General features: G+C 46.8%; 1 protein-coding gene across 1 annotated transcript in view; it reads right to left on the bottom strand.

The window, feature by feature from the left end:
* The window catches only part of slco2b1 (solute carrier organic anion transporter family, member 2B1), a 19,054-nt gene that overhangs the window by 5,794 nt on the left and 760 nt on the right, over positions 1-12,500 (bottom strand). Inside the window, exons 3-8 of the mRNA XM_070843574.1 lie at positions 9,748-9,857; positions 8,907-9,044; positions 8,261-8,423; positions 7,879-8,103; positions 5,868-5,966; positions 3,086-3,216 (exon numbers count right to left, since the gene is read on the bottom strand). Coding sequence (XP_070699675.1) covers positions 3,086-3,216; positions 5,868-5,966; positions 7,879-8,103; positions 8,261-8,423; positions 8,907-9,044; positions 9,748-9,822 — 831 coding nt within the window. The 5' untranslated portion in view covers positions 9,823-9,857. The remainder of the gene's footprint in view (positions 1-3,085; positions 3,217-5,867; positions 5,967-7,878; positions 8,104-8,260; positions 8,424-8,906; positions 9,045-9,747; positions 9,858-12,500) is intronic.

Raw genomic sequence — 12,500 nt, 5'->3', positions numbered from 1 at the left:
GAAGGGAATGAAGTATGTGGATCCTGTCTGGGGGGGTCGACTCAGCAGAGCACCATGTTTCAGTTGGAGTGTGAAGCCGCCGGTGCCAACAGGTTACTCAACACTATGATACACTCCCTCAGTGTAACACACACACACACACACACACACACACACACACACACACACACACACACACACACACACACACACACACACACACACACACACACACACACACACACACACACACACACACACACACACACACACACACACACACACACACACACACACACACACTCTTCAGGGTTACTTTCAGTTTTAAAATATCTCGAGAGACTTTGACTTATTATGTTCAGTTCAAGACAGACAGACAGGCAGGCAGGCAGGCAGGCAGGCAGGCAGGCAGGCAGACAGACAGACAGGCAGGCAGGCAGGCAGGCAGACAGACAGGCAGGCAGGCAGGCAGGCAGGCAGGCAGGCAGGCAGGCAGGCAGACAGACAGACAGACAGACAGACAGACAGACAGACAGACAGACAGACAGACAGACAGACAGACAGACAGACAGACAGACAGACAGACATCTTTCAGTCTTGATGTATGAATATAGAATAAACATGATCTCCTCTACACCAGGGGTCAGGAACCTGTGGCTCTCAGATAAATCTCAGCTCACACCGCTTAACACGATAAGTGATGAATAGTTCTGCTGGAAATCACAGTGTTCAAAATATCAAAACATTCTCATGCATTTTAATCCATTCATCTGTTTTCTATCCTGGTCAAGGTCGCAGGTGGCTCAGCCAATCCCAGCTGTCCTTCAGGGTACAGGAGGGGCCTCTGTTTTCATTGGCTAACACAGGTCACTGTGAGGTCCCTTCTTTTAGCTAGCTAGTTCATGGAATGGTCCAAGGACTTCACCTTTGTAGAGAGAGCAGGTTCTGCCGTGTGTCTAATGTGCAACGATAAAAAGTCAGCGATGAAACGGTCAAACATAAAGCGGCACTCCGACACACGCCGTGCTACATTTGTATTGAAATATCCAGCGGGGGACAGCAGGAGGAGAACATGGGCCCAACAAGGTGACTGGAATTCAGCTAGCTTTGCTGCTTCTTTAGCAGTAGTGAGGAACAGAAAGCCTTTCACAGGTGGTGAGTACGCCACAACATTCATGCTTGATGTTGCCAATGACGACTTTTCAGATAAAGACAAGATCATCAAACGAATAAAAGACAGGCCTCTGTCAGCGAGAACTGTTCACGATCGTACCATCGTGAAGGCAAGTCAGGTGGAGGAAACACACCGTTCTTTTCCCTCGCTTTGGATGAGTCGACAGACGGAAGCCATTTATCCCAGTTCAGTGGGATTGCAAGGTATGTTACCGGTGACATTCTGCGTGCCAATGAAATGTATTTATCATTAGTTAGCTTAAGAGACTTAAGAAGAGACTTATTATACTCTAAATTGTTGGTCTTACTTAAAAATGCACACAGTTAGTTGTATTCAGTGTTAAAAAATATTCTATGGCTCTCACAGAAACACATTTTCAAATATTTGGCTTCCATGGCTCTGTCAGACAGACAGGGTCAGTCCCTGCACTGGACAGACGCTGGACGTGGAGGTCTGGCTCTGATGAGGAAACACATGCACAAGTGTTCAGCTGTGATTTCTTGCTGCACTAATCTCTGACACACTGAAACTTTTAACTTCCCGTAAGTGAAAAGCTGAAAGTGCTGAAGTTTGGCTGCAGTCTGACTTTAGAAGGAACTCTGTTGAGCAATCGTTGCATGAATCAGTGAGCTGAACTGACTTTAACTTTGCTGAGGAGCCTGAGCCAACACACATTCCTGCCGGGGCTCGTAGAGGTGATGCCAGTTCACTCCACCTCTCAGTTATCCTGTTTTCATCTCATCTGTCTTGTTGCTCTTGTTCTATTTCAGTGAATCTCTCTCTCTCTCTCACACACACACACACACACACACACACACACACACACTCTTATCAAACACTCTCCTGTTTTTGGCTGCAAAACCATTACAGATATTTTTAAAATCAGTTTCCTGCTTCACTCCCTGAAATGTGCAATCAAAGTGTGTGTGTGTTGCAGTTTAACTCCAGCTGATCGTTATCATGGTGGTGGGGGTCACGGGGAGAAGCTGTCATTAAGATGCAGCTTCAATAAACACATAAAGACACACAGAAACACAGAAATGCCTAAAAACCAGACAGTCATGAACGTCTCACATCAGCTGACGTGTGCATCCACACCTAAAGGATAGAACATTACATTATTAACCCTTGGATGGTGTCAGGAAGAGAAAAATGATACGACTCATATTGACGAGTCTGAGTTTGAAAAAATGATTGATGGTATCATTTTTCTTTTGATAAAGAACATGAGAACGGATGAGATCTGGTCCCACAGACCTGAACACCACACAAGGGTTAAAGTCACTCTGCTCTGCAGTTACACAACTGAAAGAGAGACTCAGTTTCACCTTGGATACGGTGCATTCAGGTGCATCACGTTCCCAGGCCTCTTTCACACACCGTTAATGATCGTCAGGCGAGGTCACGGGACAATAAAGCTTTTCGTTGTAAACACATCGTCAGCAGAGTCTTTACGTGCCGCACACTCTAAACACACTTAACGGCAGTGAGTCTTCAGACAGGAAGTTGGCGGCGCTGATTCCCGTCCACACAGGAGGCCACAGAAACAGAAACAGTCCAGAGTCACTGCATGGAGGCTACTTTGACTGTTCTTCATCCATACTTTCATGTTTCATGTGAAATACTAACATACTAACAATACTAACACACACAGTGGGGATATTTACCCTCCTGTACTCTTCTTCTGTCCTCTAGTGTTAAAGGCTCCACTGTGTAAATACTAATTATTGTTCTAGTCTCTTTCTCCTGCCCCGGCCTGTGCTGCTGCTGTATCACCATCAATAAAGTCCATCTTATCTTATCTTAAAGGCAATTTGTCAAATCTGGGGAGTGCAGTAAAGAGGTGGTGAGTGTTGTGTGTGTGTGGGGGGGGGGTTCTATGCAGACACACAGGGTTGGAGCATTAATGAAACACAAACGCCTCCCGCTCACCTCTTTGGGCATGACTCTGGGGAAGAAGAGGTACGGCAGCGCAGTGAGGAAGAGGAGGCAGGCCGCCACCAGGAAGCCGAGCCACCAGGCCCCCACCCAGCGAAGGTCCTTATGGTTCAACTCGATCTGGTCTGAGAGGAGACGACAAGACGGCAGTCATGAAACTCTTAGTATCATCTGAGCAGGTGTGACAGCTGCCGACGGCCCCTGACCTCCAGGAGGGACGACTTCAGGAGCACCAGGTTGTTCATATCAGACAGGTGAGAGAACTTTGTGAGGAACGGTGCCTCCGTCCCACTGAGGTTATTGATCACACTCAGTTCCCCTGAATACTCTACCCACATGCAGGTGTTCTCCCCAACACCTACAAACAGTGTTAAACGGATGATTTTGTCCACGTGGGAGCAGAAGTGTTGAACTGTGACACGACTGATCATTTCTAACGTGTTTGTCACCTGATGGATGTCTGTCCAATACCCTCTCTCTCTTTTAGCTCTGTGTTTTAGCTTCTTCTCTGAAAATGATGCCGTGGGGGTCGTGACAGAGGCAGAACACAAACATCGAGCTGCTCTTCAGCTCCTCAGGTGCTCACAGGCAAAATGTTTTTTCACAAGCTGAGAAAAAGCTCTTTTTCACAGACTGTTGGCGTAAGAGGAGACGCTGCGTGCTGAAACATGCAGCGCGGCCGAACAGGTCCGACCACACGCCTCATTTAATACGCTTCAAGTTCCGCTGTGTTCACCTGCTGCCGCTCTTCACTTGTGACTCTGTCTCAGTGGTTTTTAGGTAACCCGACCTGTTGTTTTCTCCGGCACAGTGAAGAGAAGCTTCGCTCTCAGGCCGATCAGGTGGAGACAAGAGTCTTTACACTTTCCAGAGTCCAGATGGGTCAGTTTGTGTTTGCAGTGCAGCTTCTGCTCCCATTATCATTTCCCAAAAGACCACCAACAGGCCTCACGGTGTTGTTTTCCTCACCGTCGTCTCTTTTGCCTCCTTCTATCCGACTTTATATACAAAATAAGGTTTAATCCTTCTGACGGCTAAAGATGATCCATTATTATTATTATTACTGATCCTACAATCCAGATGTTTCCCCTGGCAAAGCTTTGTGTTTCAGTCGTCATGACGACCACAGTAGGAACATAATATGAGTGTGTTCATGCAGCTTTCAGGAAATAACTGTTTGCCTTGGATAGCAGGTAAAACCTACAACCAGATGTTAATGCTCACACAGCCAGAAGTCCTCACTTTACAGGTAAAGGTCCTCATACAGCTGGATGTACACACACACACACACACACACACACACAGTCCTCAATGTTTGGTACAAAACAATGTCCAACACATACAGATGCTCCTAAACACACATATTACACATGCATGCATTAACACATACAAATTCCTGCTTGCACACACACACACAACATTATGTACACACACACGCTCACTTACACAATCCCCCCCGTCCACTCACACACGGTACACATGGTACCAGGAAGTAGGCTTCTGTTTGAACAAGCCTCCACAGAAAGTCTCTGAGCGTCAACAGACTCTCAGACCGTTGAGTCCTGGAACTGATCTGGAAACAAAGAACCCAGACGTGTTCCTGTGCAAAGATGCTGTGAAGGACAAGCACCCACCACGATGCTGCTGATCAATGATCAGTGTCTCTGCTGATCAGTGATCAGTGTCTCTGCTGATCAGTGATCAGTGTCTCTGCCCCACAAGGTGACGCTCACCTGTGTGACACCCAGCTGCTTGTCTCAGACTTGTGTTGTCTTATGTTAAGCATGTGAACTGTGGGTGTCGGAGGGCGCTCTGACTCGGACTGGTCTCCGTCTCGAGGACGTTTTGTCTCCGCTGTGTTTCGGTCACCTGGATGTTGAGGCCTGTGATGATTCAGCTTGTTGGGACACACCTGTGTTTCTTTCTCTCCTGCTTTTGCATCTGTGTTTTCACTTGGACGTAAACTCCAGCATCAGTTTAGCGACCAGCCCAGCTCAACCTGAGCAGGAACACTGATCAGCAGGAGCAACGCTCTTCATATCTGGTGGGACGGAACAAAACTGGACGCCACGCAGACGAACCAGCTGGAGCCTCATGGGGGTTTGGACTTGGACTAACCCTGACCCACCACCTGGAATTGGTGGCTCGTCCCAGTCTGGTCTTGGCCTCATGGATAGGGTCACTAGGACCTGACGCTGTCTCGGCCTTTTGGGTTGTTTGATCCATATTGTGTGATTCAGACTTGTGTGTGTGACCATTTTCCACACAAATGTGTGGAAAGATATCAGAACTACTTATCTGGGGAACTTTGCACAATAATGTTTAGTTTACTGAGAGAGAGGATGTGTTTCATGCCACTGAGCAGCAGGATGAAGAGTACTGGACGGACATTGCTTTGTTCTTGGTCTCAGACCTGTTTGGAGCTGGTATGGTGACTTTCCTCAGGCCAAATAAAGGAAACCTTTTCAGCACAGTCTGACCAAAGCCGACTGAAACTCTCCGCTAAGCTCTCACAGCTGCTGAACATCACATCACATCACATTCCTCGTAGCTTTGACTCCAGGTCGGCTATTTGTCTTCTCCTGCAGCAGCTCTGTGCTGTTTTCATAGTTGCTACTGAGGAAATGACCGACATTAATCAGCTTTAGCTGTTGTTACTTCACACTTAAACACACTTAAACACACGACCATAAGCGAGTGTCCCAAGCAGGAAATCCTCCTTTAAAACAAGTGTAATGAACGAGCTGGTGTTGCACAGCTCAGAGCGTCTCCTCACCTCTGGACAACTTGTCAAAGTCGACATAAAAGCGCAGCATGAGGGAGCCGGTGATGAAGCCGAGGGCCGGACCGATGGACGTCACAGCGAGGAGGATGCCTGAAAGACACGAGCAGGAGGAAACTCAGAGCTCAGTCCGTCTGCTCCAACCCTTCAAATGATCCTGTTTAGACACGTTATTATTGAAGCTGTCTCCATCATAGTATTTTCTTCGAGGTCAGTCTAACGTGGTTCATCATGATGTTTTAATCATCAATACGACGCCTCATGACTGGAGTTAAAGGAGCTGAAGAAAAATCATGAAACTGTGAAATCAGATGTTTTGGAGCCTCGTAACTGATTTTTCTTTTATTTCTTTATCTTGTTTGAACCTGTTGTTCTTCCCATCAGTCATCGTGTTGGCACTAATTACTCTGCTCATGCTGATGTTTGTTTTTACATTATCATTCTTACTAGTTACGTGACGGTGAGAGATCCGGTGTAAGTAAATGATGTGAGATAGAAGCAGAAAGAAAACAGAAGAGCGGTGAAAAGACAAAGAGCTGCAAACAGAAAAAGGACTTAAGATAAAGAAGGAAACTGAATTATTAGCAGAACGACCACCAGCTTTAAATCTGCAGCCTCTCCGTCAGTCACACTGCTGATCTTTGCTCACAGATACAGGTAACAGGACAGGTAACAGGACAGGTAACAGGACAGGTAGCAGGACAGGTAACAGGACAGGTAACAGGACAGGTAACAGGACAGGTAACAGGACAGGTAACAGGACAGGTAACAGGACAGGTAGCAGGACAGGTAACAGGACAGGTAGCAGGACAGGTAACAGGACAGGTAACAGGACAGGTAGCAGGACAGGTAGCAGGACAGGTAACAGGACAGGTAACAGGACAGGTAACAGGACAGGTAGCAGGACAGGTAGCAGGACAGGTAACAGGACAGGTAGCAGGACAGGTAACAGGACAGGTAGCAGGACAGGTAACAGGACAGGTATCAGGACAGGTAGCAGGACAGGTAACAGGACAGGTAGCAGGACAGGTAACAGGACAGGTATCAGGACAGGTAACAGGACGGGTAACAGGACAGGTAACAGGACGGGTAACAGGACAGGTAACAGGACGGGTAACAGGACGGGTAACAGGACGGGTAACAGGACGGGTAACAGGACAGGTATCAGGACAGGTAACAGGACAGGTAACAGGACAGGTAACAGGACAGGTAACAGGACAGGTAACAGGACGGGTAACAGGACAGGTATCAGGACAGGTAACAGGACAGGTATCAGGACAGGTAACAGGACAGGTAGCAGGACAGGTAACAGGACAGGTAACAGGACAGGTAACAGGACGGGTAACAGGACAGGTAGCAGGACAGGTAACAGGACGGGTAACAGGACAGGTATCAGGACAGGTAACAGGACAGGTAACAGGACAGGTAACAGGACAGGTAACAGGACAGGTAACAGGACAGGTAGCAGGACAGGTAACAGGACAGGTAACAGGACGGGTAACAGGACAGGTAGCAGGACAGGTAACAGGACGGGTAACAGGACGGGTAACAGGACAGGTATCAGGACAGGTAACAGGACAGGTAACAGGACAGGTAACAGGACAGGTAACAGGACAGGTAACAGGACAGGTAGCAGGACAGGTAACAGGACAGGTAACAGGTTGATTGAAGGGACATCGATGGTAACCGATGGTCTTGTTCTTCCAGCTCCAGCGCCGTCACTTCAGGAAGAACTCCAGGCTGCTTCAGCTTCCTCGACAATGAATGTTTCTGCTCTCTAATGTCGACAGAAACTGAGTCGGCGGCTGCAGTAGATTCCAGCCTGGGCAGTTCTGGCCCACGAGCAGTGCATCCTGGTACATGTAGGCTCCACAAGCTGTCTGCCAGTCAAGCAGCACTGAGGAATTTATTACTTCAACTGACTACATTTACCATCAACGCTGACGGCTTCCAGCATTAAATGTGGAGGAATCTCCCTTTAAAACACGAGTCTGTGCTTCCTCACCGAGGTACAGCGGGGAGTTCTTCCTGCTGGCGTAGTCGTCGATGTAGGAGATGCCGAAGGGCTGGATGGGGACGGCGCCGATGCCCAGCAGCAGCTGACCCAGCAGCAGCAGAGGATACACCACCCGCTGGTTGGGGCTCTCCTGCTGGCTGCAGCTCTCATTGGACGACAGGGAGGTCACGCTGCTCTCTGATTGGCAGAGGCTGGAGCTGTTGTCACTGGGGGCTGTTGGGAAACAGAAGGTGAGGGTTTGTGACCGCGCCAATCAGAGGTCGCGTGGAAGGCTGGCGAATTAACGAGTTAACAAGATTTTGGGGTTCATCCACTGAATCCATTGTATGTTTGTCAGAAAAAGCTGCTTGTTGTGTGCGTTGGATCTCACAGATGATGCGGTCGGTGTAGTCGTACAGTCCGCTCAGGAAGTGCGGCATCGCCATCAGCAGCGAGGCCAGGCAGGCCAGCAGAGCTCCGCCTCCAATGAACCGCGGCCGGTGGACTCGACTCCCGAGGAAACTGACAAAGACGATGAGGATGGTGTTTCCCACCTGGACACAAAGACAAACAAGCCGATTATTCTTTTGGCAGCAAATTAATGAGGACCCAGAACCGCCGTGTGTCTCTGCTGTTATAAACAGGAAATATACCGTGTTACTCTTTTTAGGGATTCATGGGATTTCATGCTATGAATGAAGGTTGAGTTATGGATCCGTGTAATTATGAGGTGATGCGTTTAGTAGAAAATCGATTCCTCTTAAAAAGAACAAAGCTACGTCTTCCTGCAGCTATTTTTCCAGAATCCCTTTGAAATACACAGATCTCATCAACACTTGATCCTGAACATTTGTCCTGAATAGTTTTTAAGGGGTTTTTTAAAACTAAAACAGGACAACATGTGTTTCCCTGGTTTCTGCCCCTGTGCCTTTGTAATAAGAGTTCAGAGTTCAGCGTGACACCTTTTCAGTACAATGTTTAATTTGCTGGAAAGACCAGCAGCCGTGACGTAAACAGGACGAGACAAACGCTCTGACCTCGTTGAAAGCAGCCAGGAGCCCCGACTTCTGACTGGAGAGGCCGTAGCGCCTCTCGATGGTAGAGATGGAGCTCTTCATGTAGCCCGACACCAGCAGCTGCGCCAGCTGCAGCAAACTGTGGCAAAACACGAAGAACTGCAGAGAGAAAGAGGAAAGAAGATGAATAAAAAGACCCAGCATGGTGGTCGAGTTTGGCTCTCTGCAGCTGTGGTGCTTTTCTTTTCTATCAAGTTAATGTGATTAAGAAAACTCCTGATGTTAAATGAGTCGGAGTGGTTTCAGACACTGTGAGCTGATCAGAGGCAGAGAGGAAAGGCTTCCATGTCCAACCAGAGGGAACAATAGCAGGATGGACTTCAGGAAGTGAAGTTTCTCCTCAGACAGTAACGAAGCCTCTGGCAGGCCAAACATGACGGTGCTTTCAAGTCACATTCAGAAAAGTCCACTAACTGTTATCGTGCTCTCATGTCTCCCAGAGAGAATCTGCTCTCAGCCTGATTTAAACCACCAAGACCATCAAATGTGGTTTATCTTTGCATGATCATGGTAAATCACCTGGTCCTTTAAAGGAACCACCAGAAACATGACACACCAGGCAGAACATGGAGCGAGCAGGAGCAAAAAGAAAAAGGGCTCACAATGACTGAAATCACATCATAGAAATTGTAGTTTCTTTCTCTGTAATTGCTCATAACCTCTGAGAGGCTTTAGCTCAGATTTTCTACATTTTATAGGTTTTTCTTTCAAATACATGCAAATCAATATTTCCAGCTAACATGCTATAGTGCACTCAGCTGTAGTTTCGTTATCACACACTGGGTGCGAAGCTGAGACCAACCTTGATGTTGTTGAAGGGACTCCGGCGCAGTGACCCCGCAGGCTCTGACTTCATGTTCAGGTCGTTGGCCCCCATGATCGAGGTTTTTGTTTTCAAAAACAGAACAAAACCTGTAAAATACAAACACAGTGTGTGAAACCTGCTCTGATCCCTCAGCGTTAACGGCGCCCAGCGTCAGAGCCGACATGTGAGCATGCTCAGCTCCTTTATGGAAGAGGACTCACACCGTGCTCCAGAGTGTCTGCTCATGACGTGGTCGGCCTGTGAAAACATGGATGCAGTTTTTCGAGAACGGCGGAGAGCATAAAGAACGAGGTGTGTCTCTTTGTGTTTACACAAAGGGGCTGAGTGAGAGCAGGCGGCCAAGAGAAGCTTTCACACTGATAAACAAGCAGTGAAGTGAACACAACTCAGATAACTAATGGACACGCTGGTTTGGACGGAGCGCCTCAGGGCTCAGACACTGTTTAGAGTCTCAGTGATGATCCTTTTCATTACTTTACATCTCCAGTTTGTCTGAAGGGAACAAACAGCTGTGACAGTTGGACTCATATCTCTTCTTGTGTGACTTTTGTTTGTTCGACTGTGAATTTAAGGCCACATTTTTCATGTCATTTAAAAAAAAATCTTCCTGTTTCTCTGAAATATAAAACCTGGGTGACGGAAACAAAGTCGTAATTTGGGAAACAAATTCTTTTTTGTTGTGGAATATTTTTAGCGCTCTGACCAACTGCTGGTGGGGGGTGCAGAATAATAAACCATTAAAGTCATCTTGCACAATAATCATTGTAAGCAACTATTGATTTTGATTGAAGGTCCAATCAGAGGCAGAATATTCTCATATATTTATCACAGCAACATCTGTTATTTCTGGCTCTGGACCATTTTGTAGCAGAAATAACAGATAAAGAAACAACAGAACAGAAAGTGAGACACAAAGAGGTTGAGTCAGAGGAGCAGGAAGGAAGAGGCTGCACGGGCTTCTTATCAGCACAGGAATGTCAACAGAACGGAGGCTGGCGGCGACTCTGTGTGCTGGTTTTATCTCGTCTGAGCCCAAACAAAACAAGCCGACCTCCAACGCAGCGAGCGGCAGCAGAGGGTCAGAGCTGCACAGTGACCCTGAAAACCTCAAACACTCCTCACCTTAACGCACCCCTCTGTTAGCGTACCCACGCTAACGTGTCCCTCTCTTCCCATGTTTCTTGTCTATTAAATAAAGGCAAAAAATAGTTAACATACTCAGGCATTTAAAAAATTAAGTAATACTGGTCCTGTCTTGTTCTCAATTTATACTAACAATATCAAATGTCTTACTACAAGTTGCAGTGTCTACCTTTATGCAGATGATACTGTTCTGTATTGTTCTAATTGGAAATCAGTCCTGAATGTAAACAAGACTCTAAACATGCTGTTCTCTGGAGCCAGATATTATGGACAGTGGTTCCCATGTTACCTCTCTCCATGTTGCTGTTGTTGATATTGTTTTAGCCATGCTAGCAGCAAGGATCTATGAGCGGAAACGTCACTCCAGACAGAAATAATGGATTAAGAATTTAATAAATCCTACTGGCTTTGAGGATCCTCTCACTTCTCCTTGTGTCCAATAGGCTACTTTGGTTCAAATACCTGCAGAACTACCAGCATTCCCATCAGCCTCAGCCAAACATGGTGCTTAAATATGTTAGCATGCTAATATACTAAATTAAGATGGTGAATATATTAATAATTATACCTGCTAAAAATCTGCATGCTAGCATTGTCAGTGTGAGCATGTTAGCACGCTTACTTTAGCATTTAGCTCAAAGCACTGCCGTGCTGAAGGACAGCTTTACAGAGCTGCTAGCACGTTTTTACCTTCTTCTCCAGTTGTAACGTGAAGGGAAAAATATCCTGACAGACTGTGCTTACATGGAAGGATAATACTTGAAGGATAACTTTGGTATTTTTAAACCTGAGCCCTGGGTTTGTGTTATTGTTTGACTTTTGAAGGGTTAGTTAGGCAGCAGCAGAGCAGCAGCTCTAAAATCCCTGTTTTAGTGAATGTAGTCTGGTGTGTGTGCTGTTTGTGGTTAAACCAAAAGGATCTTCCAGGTCTCTCTCTGTAGGGATCCTTTCCATGATGCTGTCACACACTTAGAATAACACTCTGAGCCTGTCAGTGGATCAAACAAGCTCTTTTAGTGGACCTACTGTGATCAGGTGCAGTTGTCCCAAAGGATCACGTTGCAGCCATTGCAGCCCGTTTGGTGGCTGCTGGCTGAGGTGATCTACTGGACCAGTTCCAACACTTTTACTACCTACCAGTCACTCAGACACCAGGATGTGGACTCAGAGGACCAGGGGGGAGAAACAGGGGAGTGACCCTTTAAGTTATATGTTATTAACAGGGTCTTACTAAGTACATCAGGTCAGTGAAGGAAGGAAAATAAACACTTTATAATTCTAAGCAGCATTTTGTTCAGATGACTTTACTCAGTGTAATGATGTTTTAGAGCAGCAGCTAGTGGCCATTAGAGGAACTACAGCTTGGTTTCAGTTTTGAATCTATGTGACCTTCACCATCCCAAAGGAAACTTTCAACCCGGCAGCTTGTACAAATCACTGTGCTGGTTGGACGCAGCACAAAGAGTTCCAGTGAAGTGACTGTGGGAGTCTGTGGGATGACTGCTGCATGAGGCTGGTTTACAAACCAGAGCACGTCTGATTTTAAACAGCACATGCTCACAGTGGGTTCACTTTATAGGCAGTAA

Source organism: Pempheris klunzingeri, chromosome 14 (genome assembly GCF_042242105.1).
Source record: "Pempheris klunzingeri isolate RE-2024b chromosome 14, fPemKlu1.hap1, whole genome shotgun sequence".
Classification (NCBI taxonomy): Eukaryota; Metazoa; Chordata; class Actinopteri; order Acropomatiformes; family Pempheridae; genus Pempheris; species Pempheris klunzingeri.
Note: the sequence above shows the minus strand (reverse complement) of the source record. Positions and strands in the feature narration are given on the sequence as shown.